This window comes from Mesoplodon densirostris, chromosome 5, assembly GCF_025265405.1.
Source record: "Mesoplodon densirostris isolate mMesDen1 chromosome 5, mMesDen1 primary haplotype, whole genome shotgun sequence".
Classification (NCBI taxonomy): Eukaryota; Metazoa; Chordata; class Mammalia; order Artiodactyla; family Ziphiidae; genus Mesoplodon; species Mesoplodon densirostris.
Genome location: NC_082665.1, coordinates 101,960,091 through 101,976,846, shown reverse-complemented (window position 1 = coordinate 101,976,846; position 16,756 = coordinate 101,960,091). Strand labels below are relative to the sequence as shown.

At 39.1% G+C, this 16,756-nt stretch overlaps 1 protein-coding gene across 7 annotated transcripts; it reads right to left on the bottom strand.

Annotated features, from left to right (window-relative positions):
• Positions 1–312: 312 nt before the first annotated feature.
• Positions 313–15,046, bottom strand: ZNF639 (zinc finger protein 639). Of its 7 annotated transcripts, XM_060099157.1 has the most exons (7): positions 14,614–14,832; positions 14,376–14,478; positions 11,063–11,135; positions 10,353–10,421; positions 9,194–9,304; positions 4,314–4,448; positions 313–4,167 (listed from the first exon to the last, which is right to left on the bottom strand). In XM_060099157.1, exons 4-7 carry the CDS (start codon positions 10,408–10,410, stop codon positions 3,014–3,016), a joined length of 1,458 nt encoding a protein of 485 aa, XP_059955140.1. In that variant the 5' UTR covers positions 10,411–10,421; positions 11,063–11,135; positions 14,376–14,478; positions 14,614–14,832; the 3' UTR covers positions 313–3,013. The 7 variants fall into 7 exon arrangements, with proteins under 7 accessions (XP_059955140.1, XP_059955141.1, XP_059955138.1 ...); XM_060099158.1 differs by lacking the exons at positions 14,376–14,478; positions 14,614–14,832 and adding an exon at positions 14,845–15,046; XM_060099155.1 differs by lacking the exon at positions 14,376–14,478.
• Between the last annotated feature and the right edge of the window lie 1,710 nt (positions 15,047–16,756).

Here is a 16,756-nt window from a genome sequence, read left to right as displayed (position 1 = left end):
TGGCTGTGCTGCACGTCTTGGGGCATCTTTGTTCCCCGACCAGGGATCTCACTCGTGTCCCCTGCCATGGACGCATGGAGTCCTCACCATTGGACCGCAAGGGAATTCCCATGGCTATTTGATTTTTATTAGCTTTTTCAAATTTATGTCACTTATAGTGATTTTAAGTCATGAAAATTCCATCAAAAATTAATCACAGTAGTTTGGGGAGTATATTAACATGCTTGTAAAAGGTAAGACTGGGAGAACAAGCTGAGTAAGATTAACTGTAAATTGCCAGGAATTAAGTAATTCAATGCTTTGAAAATCAGATTTAAAAACTAGGAATAGTGTTAGTTTATTGGGGGAAAACAAAACACTACTGGCTACACCTGCCAATAATTCAGCTATCACCTAACAGGCTACAGACCCTGTGAAACAGAGAAACTGGTTAATACGTGATGACACACACTCAGAGGAATAAGAAAGGTGATTTAAAATGGTAAAATTGGCAAATCCACAAGCAGGAAATTTACAAGCTTTTGAGTACCACACAATCATTTTCAAATAACATGAACTGCAAAGTGAAGATGAAAAAAAAAGATCCATCACTACTGTTCACAACTGCCAAGAATTCTATTGTAGTGCTAATAAACATCACCATCTGTTTTCTCGAGTCACAAAAGAGTACAGTGGAAATGTCTGTTTTTGCGCAGAAAAAATCTAGAAGCAATTAGAAAATTTTTTTAGGTAGGTTTGTTTTTCCAAAGAAGTTCATTTAGCTAAAAATATAGACTTGCTACCGCAGCAATTTATCGTCAGTCATAGGCTTATTTGAAAGCTGAGTCAAAGCAAAAAGGTTTTATTGGACAAACTGTCAGTGAGATGTGGCCTCAAGCTGCAGATTCAGCAAAAAAGCACTAAATTGTATGGTTCTAAAACTTGGATTTAATACCTCTGGAGTAGTTGCATTACAATCTCTAATTTGATTACTAACACCTGATCAAAAGTAAAGCTGTAAAATACACAATTAAAAAAAACCCCAGGCATTGTTTAAGGTTTGTTTCCTAAAAATCAAATTCCTGAAGCTGGATGTATATTAAAAAAGTATAGACAGAATTACCAAGAAGGTAGTTGAATGGCTAGGTTACGTAGTTATGAAAAACATCCCAAGGACAAACCTTAGATTTTTATGTAACATGGTGTAATGGAAACATAACTACACTGGAAGCCAAATAACTTGGATTCCACTCCTGTCTGCTATAACTGGTTTTGGGACCCTGGCCTAATAATAACCCTAAGTTTCTGTTTCTATAAGAAACTTAGAAAACTAGAGGGTGTAGACGAGATGGTTTCTAATGTTTTCTTCCTATTTCATTATAATTTTAAATCTTCTAAGAAACATTTACATCAGACAGCTCTACCTGGAATGTGATAATCAGATAGAATGGTAGTTTCTAGCAATACAGGTATGCATATATAACAAAATGGTGGAAATAAAAATGATTGGTTTTGAAAAACTTGTTGCTGCCACCATTCTCAAAACAGACTCAATTCCCATGGGTCTTGAAGTAAAAAAAAAAACACTGTGGGTCATAAATCAGTCTTTTCAACTACATCAATATTTCTGAATGACAATATAGTTAGTGCCAGCGTTTATTGTATTTGAGGTCAATAATGCACAAAATGCGATCTCCTTGATACTATAAAAAGCTGTTACTGATTTGTAGTTGTTGTGCCTCTCCCTCACTCCACTCAGTTCATATGTTGAAGTCCTGGGCACCAGTACATCAAAATATGAACTTATTTGGGTATAGTGTCTTTATCAAGTTAAAATGATGTTATCAGGGTGGGCCCTAATCCAATGACTGGCTGGTTCCTTGTAAAAGGGGCAAAGTTGGAAACAGACTTGCACTCAGGGAGAAGACCATGTGAACATGAAGACAGCCACGTACAAGCCAAGGAGAGCAGCGGGGAACAGATCCTTCTCTCACAGCTCTCAGAAGGAATCAACTATGCTAATATTTCAATTTTGAATTTCTAGCCTCTACAACTGTGAGGCAATAAATTTCTATTGTTTAAGCCACTCAGTTTGTGATAATTTGTTATGGTAGCCACAGGAAACTAATATAGAAGATTGATTTACCATTATCAAAAGTAATCTATACATTTTCATACAGCAACCCCTATCTCCCACATCTTCCTATTTCCATTTTAATACTTCAGTGGGTTTTCTCAGAAAATGATTTGGTATCAGAAGTTTGGGTATGACTTTGCAGTTGCATAACTGAAAATGAAATGTGAACAGATTATAAATAACCTGTTTATTCATTTATAAATGAGTTATGAAATGTTACTTTATTGTTAAACCCCTTACCAATTTCTCCCCATTTAAAATTATTTAGCACATAGATGGGGTTAAAATAGAGTCAGAATTAAAAAAAGACTGCCAAGAAAACCAGATCTCTCCTTCTTACCATAACGCTGGCCTCCTAGTGTCACTGAAACAATCACACAGATGGGGAGTTCACTGATTGCCTTGGGGATAATAATTGTTGGGGAATGCAAAAGGAGGGTCTGGATGTTATTAATGGGACTATCAGTGGACTTAAGTGCGTATTATGTTGCACTTTAGTTCTGGTAGTACAGTACTTTAACGACTTCATACATGAAAAACTGATCTTGTTTTGAGTTTAAAGAAAAAGTTTACAGCACCTATGTTTACGGAAGGAAAACTATAGTCTAATTTCTTCAGTACATCTGTTTCTTATCGATTTATGAAATCAGAGAACATGCAAGCAATATGACGATAGTCACCAAAAGCGGTTAAAAATACCAACTACAATACACTGAAAATACCACATTTAGGATACAATTATATACTGAAAAAGGTAGCAATGCCAAGAAAAAAAATTTTAAAAGATCTTGTTAAAGACAGTTCTCATAAGTTGTGTTTAAAATCATCCATTTTAACATCTGCAAAAAAGTCAAATTTATTATTTTACATCAACATTATGGAAGTTTAAGAGAACAATCAAGTTGTCTCATGGACTGGAAGGTGACTTATTAATTCCCTTTCATTTACAAACCTCATTAAGCAGTCACTACATTTATGAGGTAAATCAGCCGAATGCTTGAAATCTAGATGAATTTTAAGATCTTCAATCTGTCCTGTTGAATATTCACAATATTGGCATAAATAAATCCCTTCAGATAAATGTGAATTTAAATGTTTGCAATATTCTAGCATACTTGAAAAGCCTTTCCCACAGTCATCACAAACATGAGGAAAAATTTTAGTATGTTCAATAGCAACATGCCTGTTAACATTTGTATGAAGTCTACTCCGAAACCCACATACTTGACATACAAAGAAGTTTTTACATTTGTCAAATGTAATTTTGCTTAAGAGGCTGTACTGTCCATGTTCTCCATTGTTATACTTATCACTTAACTCTATTAATTTACATGCATGCTCATTTACCACATGGCTATGCAAGTCTTCTGGATCATTCGTTTCATGTTCACAGAACTGACACAAGTACTGTTCATCACAGCTGTGCTCCTGGAAATGTAGGTAGAGTTCACTGCTTGAGGAGAACTGTACATCACACTGCTCACACCAATAAAGGTGATCACTAAAATGGGTGTCTGCAATGTGCTGGCTGAGGTTCTCAAAAATTACTGTCTTATAATCACAGTATTTACAAATGTAGGGATCCTCTTCATGCAGTTTGGCATGTTCGATCAGGAGCATGTTGGTAGAGAAACTTTCTTTGCATACTCTACAGACATTTGAATCAGTACGCTTATGCTTCAAGATCATATGCTGCTTTAAATCAGAAAAATATTTGCTGTTGAACTCACAAAGTTCACATTTATAGAGGCCACTGCTATTAGCTCTCAGTAAAGGCCATTTCTGCTGGGCAGTCACATTAAAAGCTTGGCTCTTGTCAAGAATTTTGCAAAGTTTAGCTGGTGGCTCTTCATCAGTTTGGTCTTGGAGACTCTCAGAGGAATTGTTTTCTGTCTCTATATCATAATCTTCAGAAATTGCATGCACTTCCGCAGCAATTGGAACATCTTCAGCAGTGTGAACTTCTATAGGGCTCTCCTCTTGAGTTTGCTGGTTGACTGATTCAGGGGAGTCGCACTCTTCATCACAAATTTCAATATCAGCAGATTTTTCTAAGAAATAAAACAAGGCTATTATTATTATTATTACTAAATAAGACCTACTAAATAAGTCACTGACAAAAAGAAATTTATTTTACTTATTATTTTTTCACTGATCTATACAAAATGTGCAAATTCTATTAATTACTTTCCCTTACCTGTAGAAAAGGCAGTGTGATCTAGAATTCTAAGTACAGGACTGGGAACCAGGTAGTTTTGATTTCTGTTTCTGGCCTTGATTCCATCTGTAAATTTTGGCAAGTCATTTGACGTCTCTGTATCAGAATCATCATCTGTGAAAAGGGATTTGGAAAAATATTTATTATTTATATCAAAGCATTAAACATTATTCTAAAACAAAGCACAAATGTTTTTAAATATAATTTAGAATTCCAACAGAACTAAGGACTTAAATTTAGCTATGAAAAGCTTTGTTATCTGCATACCACAGATACACAGAAAATCTGTCCAAACAAGCAACTACTTTTGTTTCCATGCCCTATTTGGACTAGAATACACTTTTTAAAGTTACTTGGGAATTTTAACTTGAAATTACTGAGTTTGAGTAAGTCTTTATTCCCTCAGCTCAGCCCCAATGTTTATTTATTTTTTAACACTTTTATTGGAGTATAATTGCTTTACAATGGTTAGTCTCTGCTGTGTAACAGTGAATTAGCTATACATATACATATGTTCCCATCTCTCTTCCCTCTTGCGTCACCCTCCCTCCCACCCTCCCTACCCACCCCTCTAGGTGGTCACAAAGCACCGAGCTGATCTCCCTGTGCTATGCGGCTGCTTCCCACTAGCTATCTATTTTACATTTGGTAGTGTATATATGTCCATGCCACTCTCTCACTTTGTCACAGCTTACCCCTCCCCCTCCCCATGTCCTCACGTCCCTTCTCTAGTAGGTCTGTGTCTTTATTCCCATCTTGCCCCTAGGTTCTTCATGACCATTTTTTTTTCTTTTTAGAGTCCATATATATGTGTTAGCATATGGTATTTTTCTCTTTCTGACTTACTTCACTCTGTATGACAGACTCTAGGTCCATCCACCTCACTACAAATAACTCTATTTCATTTCTTTTTATGGCTGAGTAATATTCCATTGTATATATGTGCCACATCTTCTTTATCAATTCATCTGTCCATGGACACTTAGGTTGCTTCCATGTCCTGGCTATTGTAAATAGCGCTGCAATGAACATTGGGGTTCACGTGCCTATCTATTTATGGCTGCATTGGGTCTTCGTTGCTGTGCGCGGGTTCTCATTGCAGTGGCTTCTGTTGTTGCAGAGCACGGGCTCTAGGCACGCGGGCTTCAGCAGATGTGGCTTGAAGCCTCTAGGGCACAGGCTCAGTAGTCGTGGTGCACGGGCTTAGTTGCTCCGCGGCATGTGGGATCTTCCCGGACCAGGGCTCGAACCCGTGTCTCCTGCATTGGCAGGTGGATTCTTAACCACTGCGCCACCAGGGATGCCCATGTACCCTTTTGAATTATGGTTTTCTCAGGGTATATGCCCAGTAATGGGACTGCTGGGTTGTATGGTAGTTCTGTTTTTAGTTTTTTAAGGAACCTCCATACTGTTCTCCATAGTGACTGTATCAATTTACATTCCCACCAACAGTACAAGAGGGTTCCCTTTTCTCCACACCCTCTCCAGCATTTATTGTTTGTACATTTTTTGATGATGGCCATTCTGACTGGTATGAGATGATATCGCATTGTAGATTTGATTTGCATTTCTCTAATGATTAATGATGTCGAGTATTCTTTCATGTGTTTGTTGGCAATCTGTATATCTTTGGAGAAATGTCTATTTAGGTCTTCTGCCCATTTTTGGATTGGGTTGTTTTTTTGATATTGAGCTGCTTTTAAATTTTGGAGATTAATCCTTTGTCAGTTGCTTCATTTGCAAATATTTTCTCCCATTCTGAGGGTTGTCTTTTCATCTTGTTTATGGTTTTCTTTGCTGTGCAAAAGCTTTTAAGTTTCACTAGGTCCCATTTGTTTTTATTTCCCTTTCTCTAGGAGGTGGGTCAAAAAGGATCATGCTGCGATTTATGTCAGTGTTCTGCCTATGTTTTCCTCTAAGAGTTTGATAGTGTCTGGCCTTACATTTAGGTCTTTAATCCATTTTCAGTTTATTTTTGTGTATGGTGTGAGTGTTCTAATTTCATTCTTTTACATGTAGCTGTCCAGTTTTCCCAGCACCACTTATTGAAGAGGCTGTCTTTTCTCCATTGTATATTCTTGCCTCCTTTATCCAAGATAAGGTGACCATATGTGCGTGGGTTTATCTCTGGGCTTTCTATCCTGTTCCATTGATCTATATTTCTGTTTTTGTGTCAGTACCATACTGTCTTGATTACTGTAGCTTTGTAGTATAGTCTGAAGTCAGGGAGCCTGATTCCTCCAGCTCCATTTTTCTTTCTCAAGATTGCTTTGGCTATTCGGGGTCTTTTGTGTTTTCATGCAAATTGTGAACTTTTTGTTCTAGTTCTGTGAAAAATGCCATTGGTAGTTTGATAGGGATTACATTGAATCTGTAGATTGCTTTGGGTAGTAGAGTCATTTTCACAATGTTGATTCTTCCAATCCAAGATCATGGTATATCTCTCCATCTATTTGTATCATCTTTAATTTCTTTCAGCTGTGTCTTATAATTTTCTGCATACAGGTCTTTTGTCTCCTTAGGTAGGTTTATTTCTAGGTATTTTATTCTATTTGTTGCAATGGTAAATGGGAGTGTTTTCTTAATTTCACTTTCAGATTTTTCATCATTAGTGTATAGGAATGCAAGATATTTCTGTGTATTAATTTTGTATCCTGCTACTTTACCAAATTCATTGATTAGCTCTAGTAGTTTTCTGATAGCATCTTTAGGATTCTCTAGGTATAGTATGTCATCGGCAAACAGTGACAGCTTTACTTGTTCTTTTCCAATTTGGATTCCTTTTATTTCTTTTTCTTCTCTGATTGCTGTGGCTAAAACTTCCAAAACTATGTTGAATAATAGTGGTGAGAGTGGGCAACCTTGTCTTGTTCCTGATCTTGGTGGAAATGGTTTCAGTTTTTCACCATTGAGGATGATGTTAGCTGTGGGTTTGTCATATATGGCCTTTATTATGTTGAGGTAAGTTCCCTCTATGCTTACTTTCTGGAGGGTTTTTATCATAAATGGGTGTTGAATTTTGTCAAAAGCTTTCTCTGCATCTATTGAGATGATCATATGATTTTTCTCTTTCAATTTGTTAAAGCCCCAGTGTTTTAAAGTTAACATGGACAAGCTGAAATGCCAGTCGGTAGAGAAAACTGCACTTCAACATCAGGTCTTTCTTAAACAGACTTTATGTTTTAGAAGTTTCAGATTTACAGAAAAAAAAAAAAAGACAGTACAGAGAATTCCCATATATCCTCCATTCAGTTTCTCCACTCTTAACATCTTACATTAATATTTGTTACAATTAATGACCAATACTGGTAAGTTGTTATTAACTAAAGTCCATACTTCATCCAGATATTTTTACGTAATATTCTTTTTCTGTTCTAGGATCCCAACCAGGATACATACCATTTAGTTGTCATGTCTCTAGGCTACTGTTAACTGTGGTAGTTTCTCAGACTTCCCTTGTTTTCAAAGACCATGACAATTTTGAGGAGACTGGTAAGGTATTTTGCAGGATGTCCCACTAATGAACTTTGGTTTTTTTTTCATGATTAGACTGGGATTATGGATGATTGGGAGGGAAACACAGAGGCAAACTGTCATTTTTATCATATCATATCAAGAGTACATACTATTAACTTGGTTTATCACTGTTGACGTTGAACTTGATAACCGGGGTATTTATTAGGTTTCTCCAATGTAAAGTCACTCTTTTACTTTCCATATTCTATGCTTGGAATTAAGTCACTAAGTGCAGTCCACACTTAAGGAGTGGAAAGTTATGCTCCACCTCCTTGAGTGAGGATATCTACATAAATAATTTGGAATTCTTCTGTACAGATTTGTTTCCTGTCCCTTAAATCAGCCATTTCTCCAAGAAGCCCTTGTTTCTTTTATTGGAAAATGGTATTAGAAACCAAGGTCTGGGCACTAGATGTGCTCATTGCTACTGGGTTGTCATTTCTGCTAGGCCCCCTCAGCTAACACAGCAAAAAATATGTGCATGTACACTACCATGTATATATAGATATACCCATAAATGTTTCTGTATGTAACCATTTGTGTCTATATTAAGCCAAACATGAGTTAATACTGATGTCTCTGACTCTGCATGTTCTTTTCTTAAAATTTATTTATTTTTATTATTTTAAAAAATATTTACTTATTTATTTATTTGGCTGCACTGGGTCTTAGTTGTGGTACGTGGGATCTTTCAGTTGCAGCATGCAGTCTCTTAGTTGCAGCGTGTGGGATCTAGGATCCTGACCAGGGATTGAACCCGGGCCCCCTGCACTGGGAGCACGGAGTCTTAACCACTAGTGCCCCAGGGAAATCCCTGCATGTTCTTTAAATAATTTATGTATCTGTACCTATAATAGGAGCTCACGGGAACTGGGAGTTTTGATTATTGCAGAGGAAGAAGAGAACAAATGCAAGTTACTATTCATCTTATGCTCCAGAAAAGAGGAGTCAGTAGAAGATACAAGATTGAAAATGATCAAGTCCTTCACCCTCTGTTCTTTCCTTCCATTAGCCCTCCAGACTGAAAGGTATAGCTGAGTGGAAGAACTGTGTGTAACAGTATTCTTCACCTTTCATCATAAATGGTCCAAACTCTGGGTCATTCCTGCTTTGCCACTGATTCCTAGCTGATTAAAATTGATTTAGGAGGATGTGTTTTTGATTTATGTCTCTGAAATAATGTTAAAAATTAAAATTCACTTTCTTACACAAAACTCTTTTGTTTTCTTAAGTTTAAACACTTGCCCATTTTGAAATCATCACTTTCACCCACATTTTCAAAAAAGAAATGAAAAATTATAAAAGCAACTTAAAGAAAAATATTTTGGAAAATTTAGATATACCTTTGTTGTCAAAATATTTTAAGTCTGGTTGTCTCATAGAACAAACACTGTAACAATGATCAGAAAAAATGCCATTGAATCCATCTGCAATTCTGCTTATTCCAGAGGAATCTGAAAACAAAATTATAAAAATTTCAAGCATACTGAACATATATACATTTAATGACAGCAATCTCTTTATCCAACTGATATAAAATTTCATAGTATTTGTAATAAAGTATTAATATTTCCCTCAATTCTCAAGGGTTTTATAATTCAGATCTGACATTGACTTTGAGCTTTGAAAGAACCATAAATTATACAATTTAAAATATAATACTCTGAAGCACACAAAGATACATTTGCCTTGGTCAGAATCCCACAAAATATAAATATGCAATATACATGTTAATTGCAAAACAAAACAAAACAAGACAAAAACCCAAAAATAACAAACCAAAAGAAACATTGAATTAACTACCAAGAAGATCTGCCATGTACAGTAGGAAAAGCATAACACATAGGGGAAAGTCTGAGGACCAGTTAGGGCTCTGAATATAGCCATTTCAACTCTTGCCTGGGAAGTGCCAGTAAGCAGTAAACCAGGCTTAATTTCCTCAGATATGAAAAATGTGTAGGTTGGGTTGGTTAACAGGTATACCTGAGACTGCCCCAAGTATATGCATGTGGGTTGCATTTGTTACAGATGGCCAAAGACATCTTATTTGCCAAGACAGCAGAGCCAACCTCAAAGGATCTAAAATTACACAATCAAAAAGAAATTCATATTTCTGAAAATAATGTACAAGATAAAGTATTTTCCCAATGATGCAAAACATCTTCCACCAAGGTTATTGCTGTGCCTTAAGCACAAACTTGGGAATCACACAGGCAAATATCCATTATGCTGTACAAGTATGTAACTTTGGATATCTAATTTTAAATATCTATAAACCACGAAGCTGTGAGGAATAAACAATGTCTGTAAAGTTCTGATGTGTGCCTAGCACATGGCAGACATTGAGAAATATATATTCAGATAATTTATTTAAAGTTTACTCTCACCTAAAAGTTGACCCAGATATTTAACTCTTATCAGATCATTTATGAGAAAATCATGGAAACACAATAGCATGGGAATACATGGCCTAACTTTTAAATAATTTAATCACACACTGACCTGAATAACGAGAAGGGTGTAAAGTCTTCCTTTTTCTTTTTTTAGGATATTCATTCATATCTCTTTAATCTAAAAATGGAAAAATTTAACAAATATATCACAACTGTTAATATTGTTATAAAATTTTCTTCTAACCAAGTAATTTATTGGCAATAGGAAGTATGTGTGCCACATGAAAATCCACCTCATAAGAGAAATGTTAAACAACCCTTCTGCTTACATTTTGGATTTATTTTTCTGATCAAGTTTAAAGGCAGGACACCAAGTTCTGTTTTCTTTCTTACTGAAGTCGAGAACTCCTTTTCAAATGTGGATGTAATTGTGAAAACTGGATAATAACATAAGCCTTATGCTTAAATTATTTTCTATAGAAGACAAATTGTGCATATGGCACCAAATTAAGAGTTTTACAGGTACATTTCTTACAGTTAGGAATATTTTGATGCAGTTTTGAAGCCACAGGTAGATACATTCCCTCAAAAAAATACTGTCACAAATCTGTATTGATGCCCTGGCTTCAGGGGGAAAAAAAAAAACAACTCATTGTATAGAAGCTCAGAATATAATTTTCAAGAAAAAAATCCTTTTCTGACTTATGAGGTCACATTCAACATTCTGTCGAGAACAAAAGAGTATGGCAGCCACTGAATGATTAAATTCTGACAGACTGTTATAGAATTGACTAATTAGTTTTACTACATCCCACTTACTTGGTATAATTCTTAATACTGGAGTGAGGAAAAATGAATTACAGTAAGTTTTCACAGATGGTAAAAAAAATGCCTGTAGAGAAAAACATGACAAAAGTCATATGAGCAAATATATAGTTCATTTCTGAGACTCAAGAATACAATGGTGGGCTTCCCTGGTGGTACGATGGTTAAGAATCTGCCTGCCAATGCAGGGGACATGGGTTCGAGCCCTGGTCTGGGAAGATACCACATGCTGTGGAGAGACTAAACCCATGTGCCACAACTACTGAGCCTGTGCTTAGAGCCCTTGAGCCATAACTACTGAACCCGCGTGCCACAACTGCTGAAGCCTGTGAGCCTAGAGCCTATGCTCCGCAACAAGAAGCCACTGCAGTGAGAAGCCCACACACTGCAACAAAGAGTAGCCCCCACTCGCTGCAACTAGAAAAAGCCTGTGTGCAACAACAAAGACCAAACGCAGCCCAAATAAATACATAATTAAAGTTAAAAAAATATATATAATGGTACCAGATCTTAGTCAACTAGAAAGCTATATAGAATTATTAACTCAAGTACAATATTCTTTTGAACATACTGTATTAAGTACTAAAACTTGTATAAATCTATAAATATGTGACTATATGTAAATGTGTCACGTTTCGTTGAAATGAATTTACCTTCTAAAGCTATAGTTGTATCTTAACACCAAAATAGGAATATAAATCTCATTAATTTATTTAGCCACAGTGAAAGCCAATATAATGCAAGCCAACTCCAAATTAGACTTTAAACTGTTTAAATCCTTATAGATTATTTAATACAGTATAATAATGATCATTTGAGCACCAATTACGTACCATGCTGTGTACATTATTTTATTTAACCCTACGATTTGCAAAATCCACAACACTCTCAAAATCGCTATTCTTTACCCTTTGTTACTGATGAGGAAACTGAGGCATAAATTTAAGTCAGGGGAATACTTAATAAGTGACAGGGCTGGGATTTGAACAAAGATCTGATTTTGAAGACCATGCTTTCAATCCCTTTATTTTAGTTGTGGAAACAAATAGGGAGATTAAGTGATCACCCCAATTCAAGTAATAGATCAGTGTCAGAATCAGAACTGCCTACTCCATTTCAGATTAGTGTTCTTCCCACTGTAGCACTGGGAAAGTAAGGAACGTCAGGAAAAAAAAAATGCATTGTGAAGTCTTCTCTACCAGCTTATAAACTGCTTTTCTTATCACCACGGTGATATACTATATAGCAGGGAGAACTTGGCATCATTACTAAGACCATCTCATTTCTAGTGGTAAGGAACTTGAGGTGAACATACTATTTTTGCTGCTTCACTAAGTTCTGGGTATATCAGCACTACACATGCTGTTATACTATACTTATAGTGCTGCTGAGTTTATTGCAAATTTTCCTTCTTTTATTTGATCTTCACAACAATCCTGTGAAGTACATAGAAGGGCTACTATCAAATCCACTCCAATTTTACTGATGAGGAAACAAACTCAGGGAAAGTCAAGTCAACAAAGTAGCAGAACCAGAGATGAAAAAGCATGTCTTCTGACTTCTGGGTTTTGAACAACTGTGTGAGTAAATCTTCATTTCTAATCACTGCTACCAGAAAGTTATGTCTTGCTTCCAGTTCTTACTCAGCCACCAACTGGGAGGAGGGGAAGGGAATCACCCAAAGAAATTGACAACCATGATTTACAGAAATGGTATCAATATATATAATGCCTCACCTAACAACACAAATAGCATTCCTTGAGCCCACCCCCATCAAGTGCATTAAAAAATAAAAAAGAAAAGCTGTTTTCATATTTATGTAATAAACTAAAATCTCAAGACTTATTCCTAATACCTTTTGTACACTTCCAGAATTTACACAGCTAAAACCTTTATATTTCATGTTCTAAATGTTCTACAAGTATCAGATAGAACACTGAAAACTGTCAGCCGAGCATGATAAACACTTCAAATTCTTTTAAAAAACGAAGAAAAGGAAACCAAGCATGGCATCAGAATTAATGTTGCAAGCTGGCCTGGATTTAGACTGTCAGGTGGAAGGAATAGGATCACCTTGATCAGGAATTGTTTTGACTCCTACTTAGGGCTAAACAATATCCAAATGCTCACCAGACCTCCTTGAAGCCAAGATGGTACAATGCCCACTCAAGACCAAAAATGCTAACCATCCTTCATTTCAGCAAATGTTTTTAAGTGCCTTTTGTATGTATAACGGCCCTGATGAAGAAGTTTGGCTTTTTTACTTAGGTATGTCACATACACATTTGCTAACTAGTCCTCCTTTCATTGGGAAGATTCTGAACATGCACCTTTTAACTCAACTAACTCCCCTTCCTCCCTTAAAAACAAACTACAGATGTAATATATGTCACTGCAGTAAAATTAGAAAAAAATTAAAATGAATTGAATCACTTAGAATCTATTCATCCAGAAAAACCAGTGTTAACATTTTGGTGCATACACATCTAGACATTTTTCTCATGCTAAGGTATTCACAAATATTTTACCTTTACAAAAAGAAAATCATGCCATCCAAAACATTTTTTAAAAGCAACTTACAAGACACTCATCAGCATTTTTCCACCTGTCATTTTTTCAACAATAAAAACGTCTAAGTACAAAACACACTACAGATAATAGGCAGTCAGCACTTACATCAAAGAGTTCAACCTTTCTAAGGCCTTTCTTGCAATGTAAATATTCTCTTTCTAATTGGTATAAACATAAGACAAGCATTTACAATAAAAAGCTACAGTTTTCTTCTAAAGAGTTTTAAAAGCACGTTCTTTTCCACCTTCATTTTGAAACAAGTATATATTTTCCAGATTTTAAAAGAAATGAAACACAAAAATGCCACAGGAAAACTTGAACTAGAACCGACATTGTATGTCCAATTTAGTGTCAGTCTTTGCTTTATCTCTTTGCTAAGAGATAAACTGCCTCAAATCACTCGTGTCCCTTGGTTGTACTGAAAAACAAGACCAAGAGGAGTTATAAGCAGCCTAACAAGTGGCTTACACTATACTGGCTGGAGACTTACAGCCGGGACCGAGGCCTGAAGGTTGAGGCTAGAGGCGCGGTCAAGGGACGCGCCGCCGGAGGGTGAAGATGCCACCCGGCAGGGCCTGAGAGCCAGCGTGGCACCGACGGGCGTCCCGGGCCCAGACGCCCGGAGGGGCCCCTCAGGAGCCACCGGGACCCAGCCGCCTCCACCCCAGCGCCACGCACCGGCCCCACCCGGGCCCGGCGACTAGCGGAAACTCCCAAGCCCCGACCCCAGAGGCACCTTTCGGAAAAAAACAGCGGGAGGCCGAGGCGAGCCGGGGTGGAGGCATCCTCCACAGGGGATGGAACTGCTTTCGGGATGGGGGAGGGGAGCGCCATCCCGCCTGAAAACGAAGGCAGGGTTTCCATTTAAAAGACGCCATCCGGTCTTCCCTGCCCTCTCCCGCAGGAAGCTGCGCCCGCACGCCCGCGGCCCCTGCAGCAGTGCAGCGCCCGACCCACTCCGCCCTCACACTCACCAGTCCTCGGGCCCCGCCCGGCCAGCCCAGGCGCAGCTCCGAGGCGGCGGACAAGGCGCCCGAGCACGGTTGGAGGGGCCGCGCAGCCCTGCCCTCGGGCGCACGGCGGCGGGCGGCGCCGCTCTAGCCCTCACGCTCCCGGGCGCTCCGCCGGGCCAGCCCCACTCCCTCCCCGCGCGCCCTATGCCCTGCCTGCCAGGGCCCCGGCCGAGGCTCGGCAGCCGCACTCACCGCCTCGCTCCGCGCCTGCGCCGCACGCCTCAGGGGCCCGCCGAGAGGGCGGGGAGGTGACTAGGTGAGAGTGGGGGCAGGGGAACGGGTGGCTTGGCCTCTCCGCACACACGGCCTGGGAGGGACCACCGGCCTCAAGCGCCGGGGGTGGCCCGGCGGCCCGCCCCCACCCCCGGCAGGCACCTCGGCGCCGCGGCTGGTCCCTTCCGGGCGGGGGACCGCCCCTCCCGAAACAAGCGGGCGATTCCACCCTCTAGAATTGCTCCCGGCGAGGCTGCCGAAGGAACTTTCCCCCGCCCGCCCCCGGCCCTCCCTCCCGCACGGAAGAAGTGGGAGAAGCGACGCGCGCCAGGCGCCTTTTTCCCATTAAGCTCCTCCTGGGGACGTGCGAGAATGGTCTTGCTCGGGGTAGGCAAGGCATGTGGCGTTTCAAACCCCAAAGAGGGGCCGCAGCCTATTGGGGACGAAAAGGGCAGCTGTCTACAGGGCAGGAGGGTTAAGCTCTTAAAAGGTCGTGAATCATTGTTAGGCTTTAGCCGGATTCCCTGACTCAAAAAATCTTGGTGGAATGAGTGTGGAATTATAGCAGATTGCATTAGATGATTTAACTCCTTTTCCGACCTTGAGTTTCTAGGAGCAGAGGTAGAGAGGATTAAATTAAGGAAGCGTAAATAAACTTGTGAACAGGGTGTGGTCACATGTTTAATCTTTTTGACAAAGAGTTAAGGTTGTTAGTCCCAATTTACAAATTAGTAAAGTGAGCTTGTGAGGGTCTAGAGACTAAGTTTTATTCATTTTTGTAGCCTCAGCACCCGGTTCAAATAATTGTTAAATGGATGATTAAGCCCATATGGATTATCATGTGCCCAAGGTCACTCTAATAGTCAGGACTGCAATCTGTGTCTTTTTATCCATATGTCTACTGTGCTTTTCTTGCTTACCACATACTAACCAACAAACCAACCACCGGATAGTTATCATAGACTTTACTCCGACCCCTTCAACTATCTCCCAGGAGATAAAAGTCATATTTGAAAGAGACACTAGTGTGTGTCTCGATTTTTACGATTTCATAACTTTTATGTGTGTGTTAAGCCCAAATAAACGAATATTTACGAATGCTGGCATGGCCTGAATAAAGTATGAAGAGATTTAGAGGCACCTTTTAATCCTAGTATAGTAAGTTATGGCACGGAATAGGGAATTGACACAGGTTTCTGGAATTTGTAAAGGACAGTATGTTTCGTTCCCTCCTCTTGAGTAGTTGGGCTGTTTCTTGATCTGATACGGTGGAAGCCACTAGGGGGTGTTATGGAACCATTTTGAAGGCTTCTCTTTGCCCGCAGTGGTGAAACCATGACGCGGTCCTGGGAAGGAGATCATTTTGCCCGCCAGCGCCGGCGCCTTCATTCCACTAGCGTTGTGCCCTGGCAGCGAGGAACTTTTGATTTGCGCTGGCAGCTGGACATCAGCTCTCTGTTGACTAAGACGACTCTTCTGAGAACCAACTTATAGAAAAGGTACACCTCAACTAAATTTGGACTTTATTTCTCACACCTCCCGTCTGCCTGGAACGGTAGTGTAATTAATCTATCTTTGGTTTGGAGTATGTTATTTCTTTATTGGCTTGTTAAGCATCAGGTGATGCTGATGCTGCTCCCAGGATCACACTTTGAGAACCACTAGCCTAAGGCTTTCCCCACCCAACCTGACATTGGGTAAATAGTACAGTGCTTCTCTCACTATTCCACAGATAGGCTCCAGCTCTTTCTCATCTGTGTGTTTCGGTATGTTTCTTCCACCTGCAATTCCTTTCCTTTGTTTCTGTCTGTAAGATCAAGCTCACAGTTTATCTCTTCTGTGAAGTCTTTGATTTTCCCTAGCAGAGATCTCTGATCACTCTTCAGAGATT

Coding starts and splice junctions, on each gene's coding strand:
- ZNF639 (XM_060099158.1), bottom strand. CDS start 10,410: ATGAATGAATATCCTAAAAAAAGAAAAAGGAAGACTTTACACCCTTCT. Junction 9,305..10,352: donor ACACCCTTCTCGTTATTCAG/GTCAGTGTGTGA, acceptor TTTTGTTTTCAG/ATTCCTCTGGAATAAGCAGA. Junction 4,168..4,313: donor TCACACTGCCTTTTCTACAG/GTAAGGGAAAGT, acceptor TTTATTTCTTAG/AAAAATCTGCTGATATTGAA.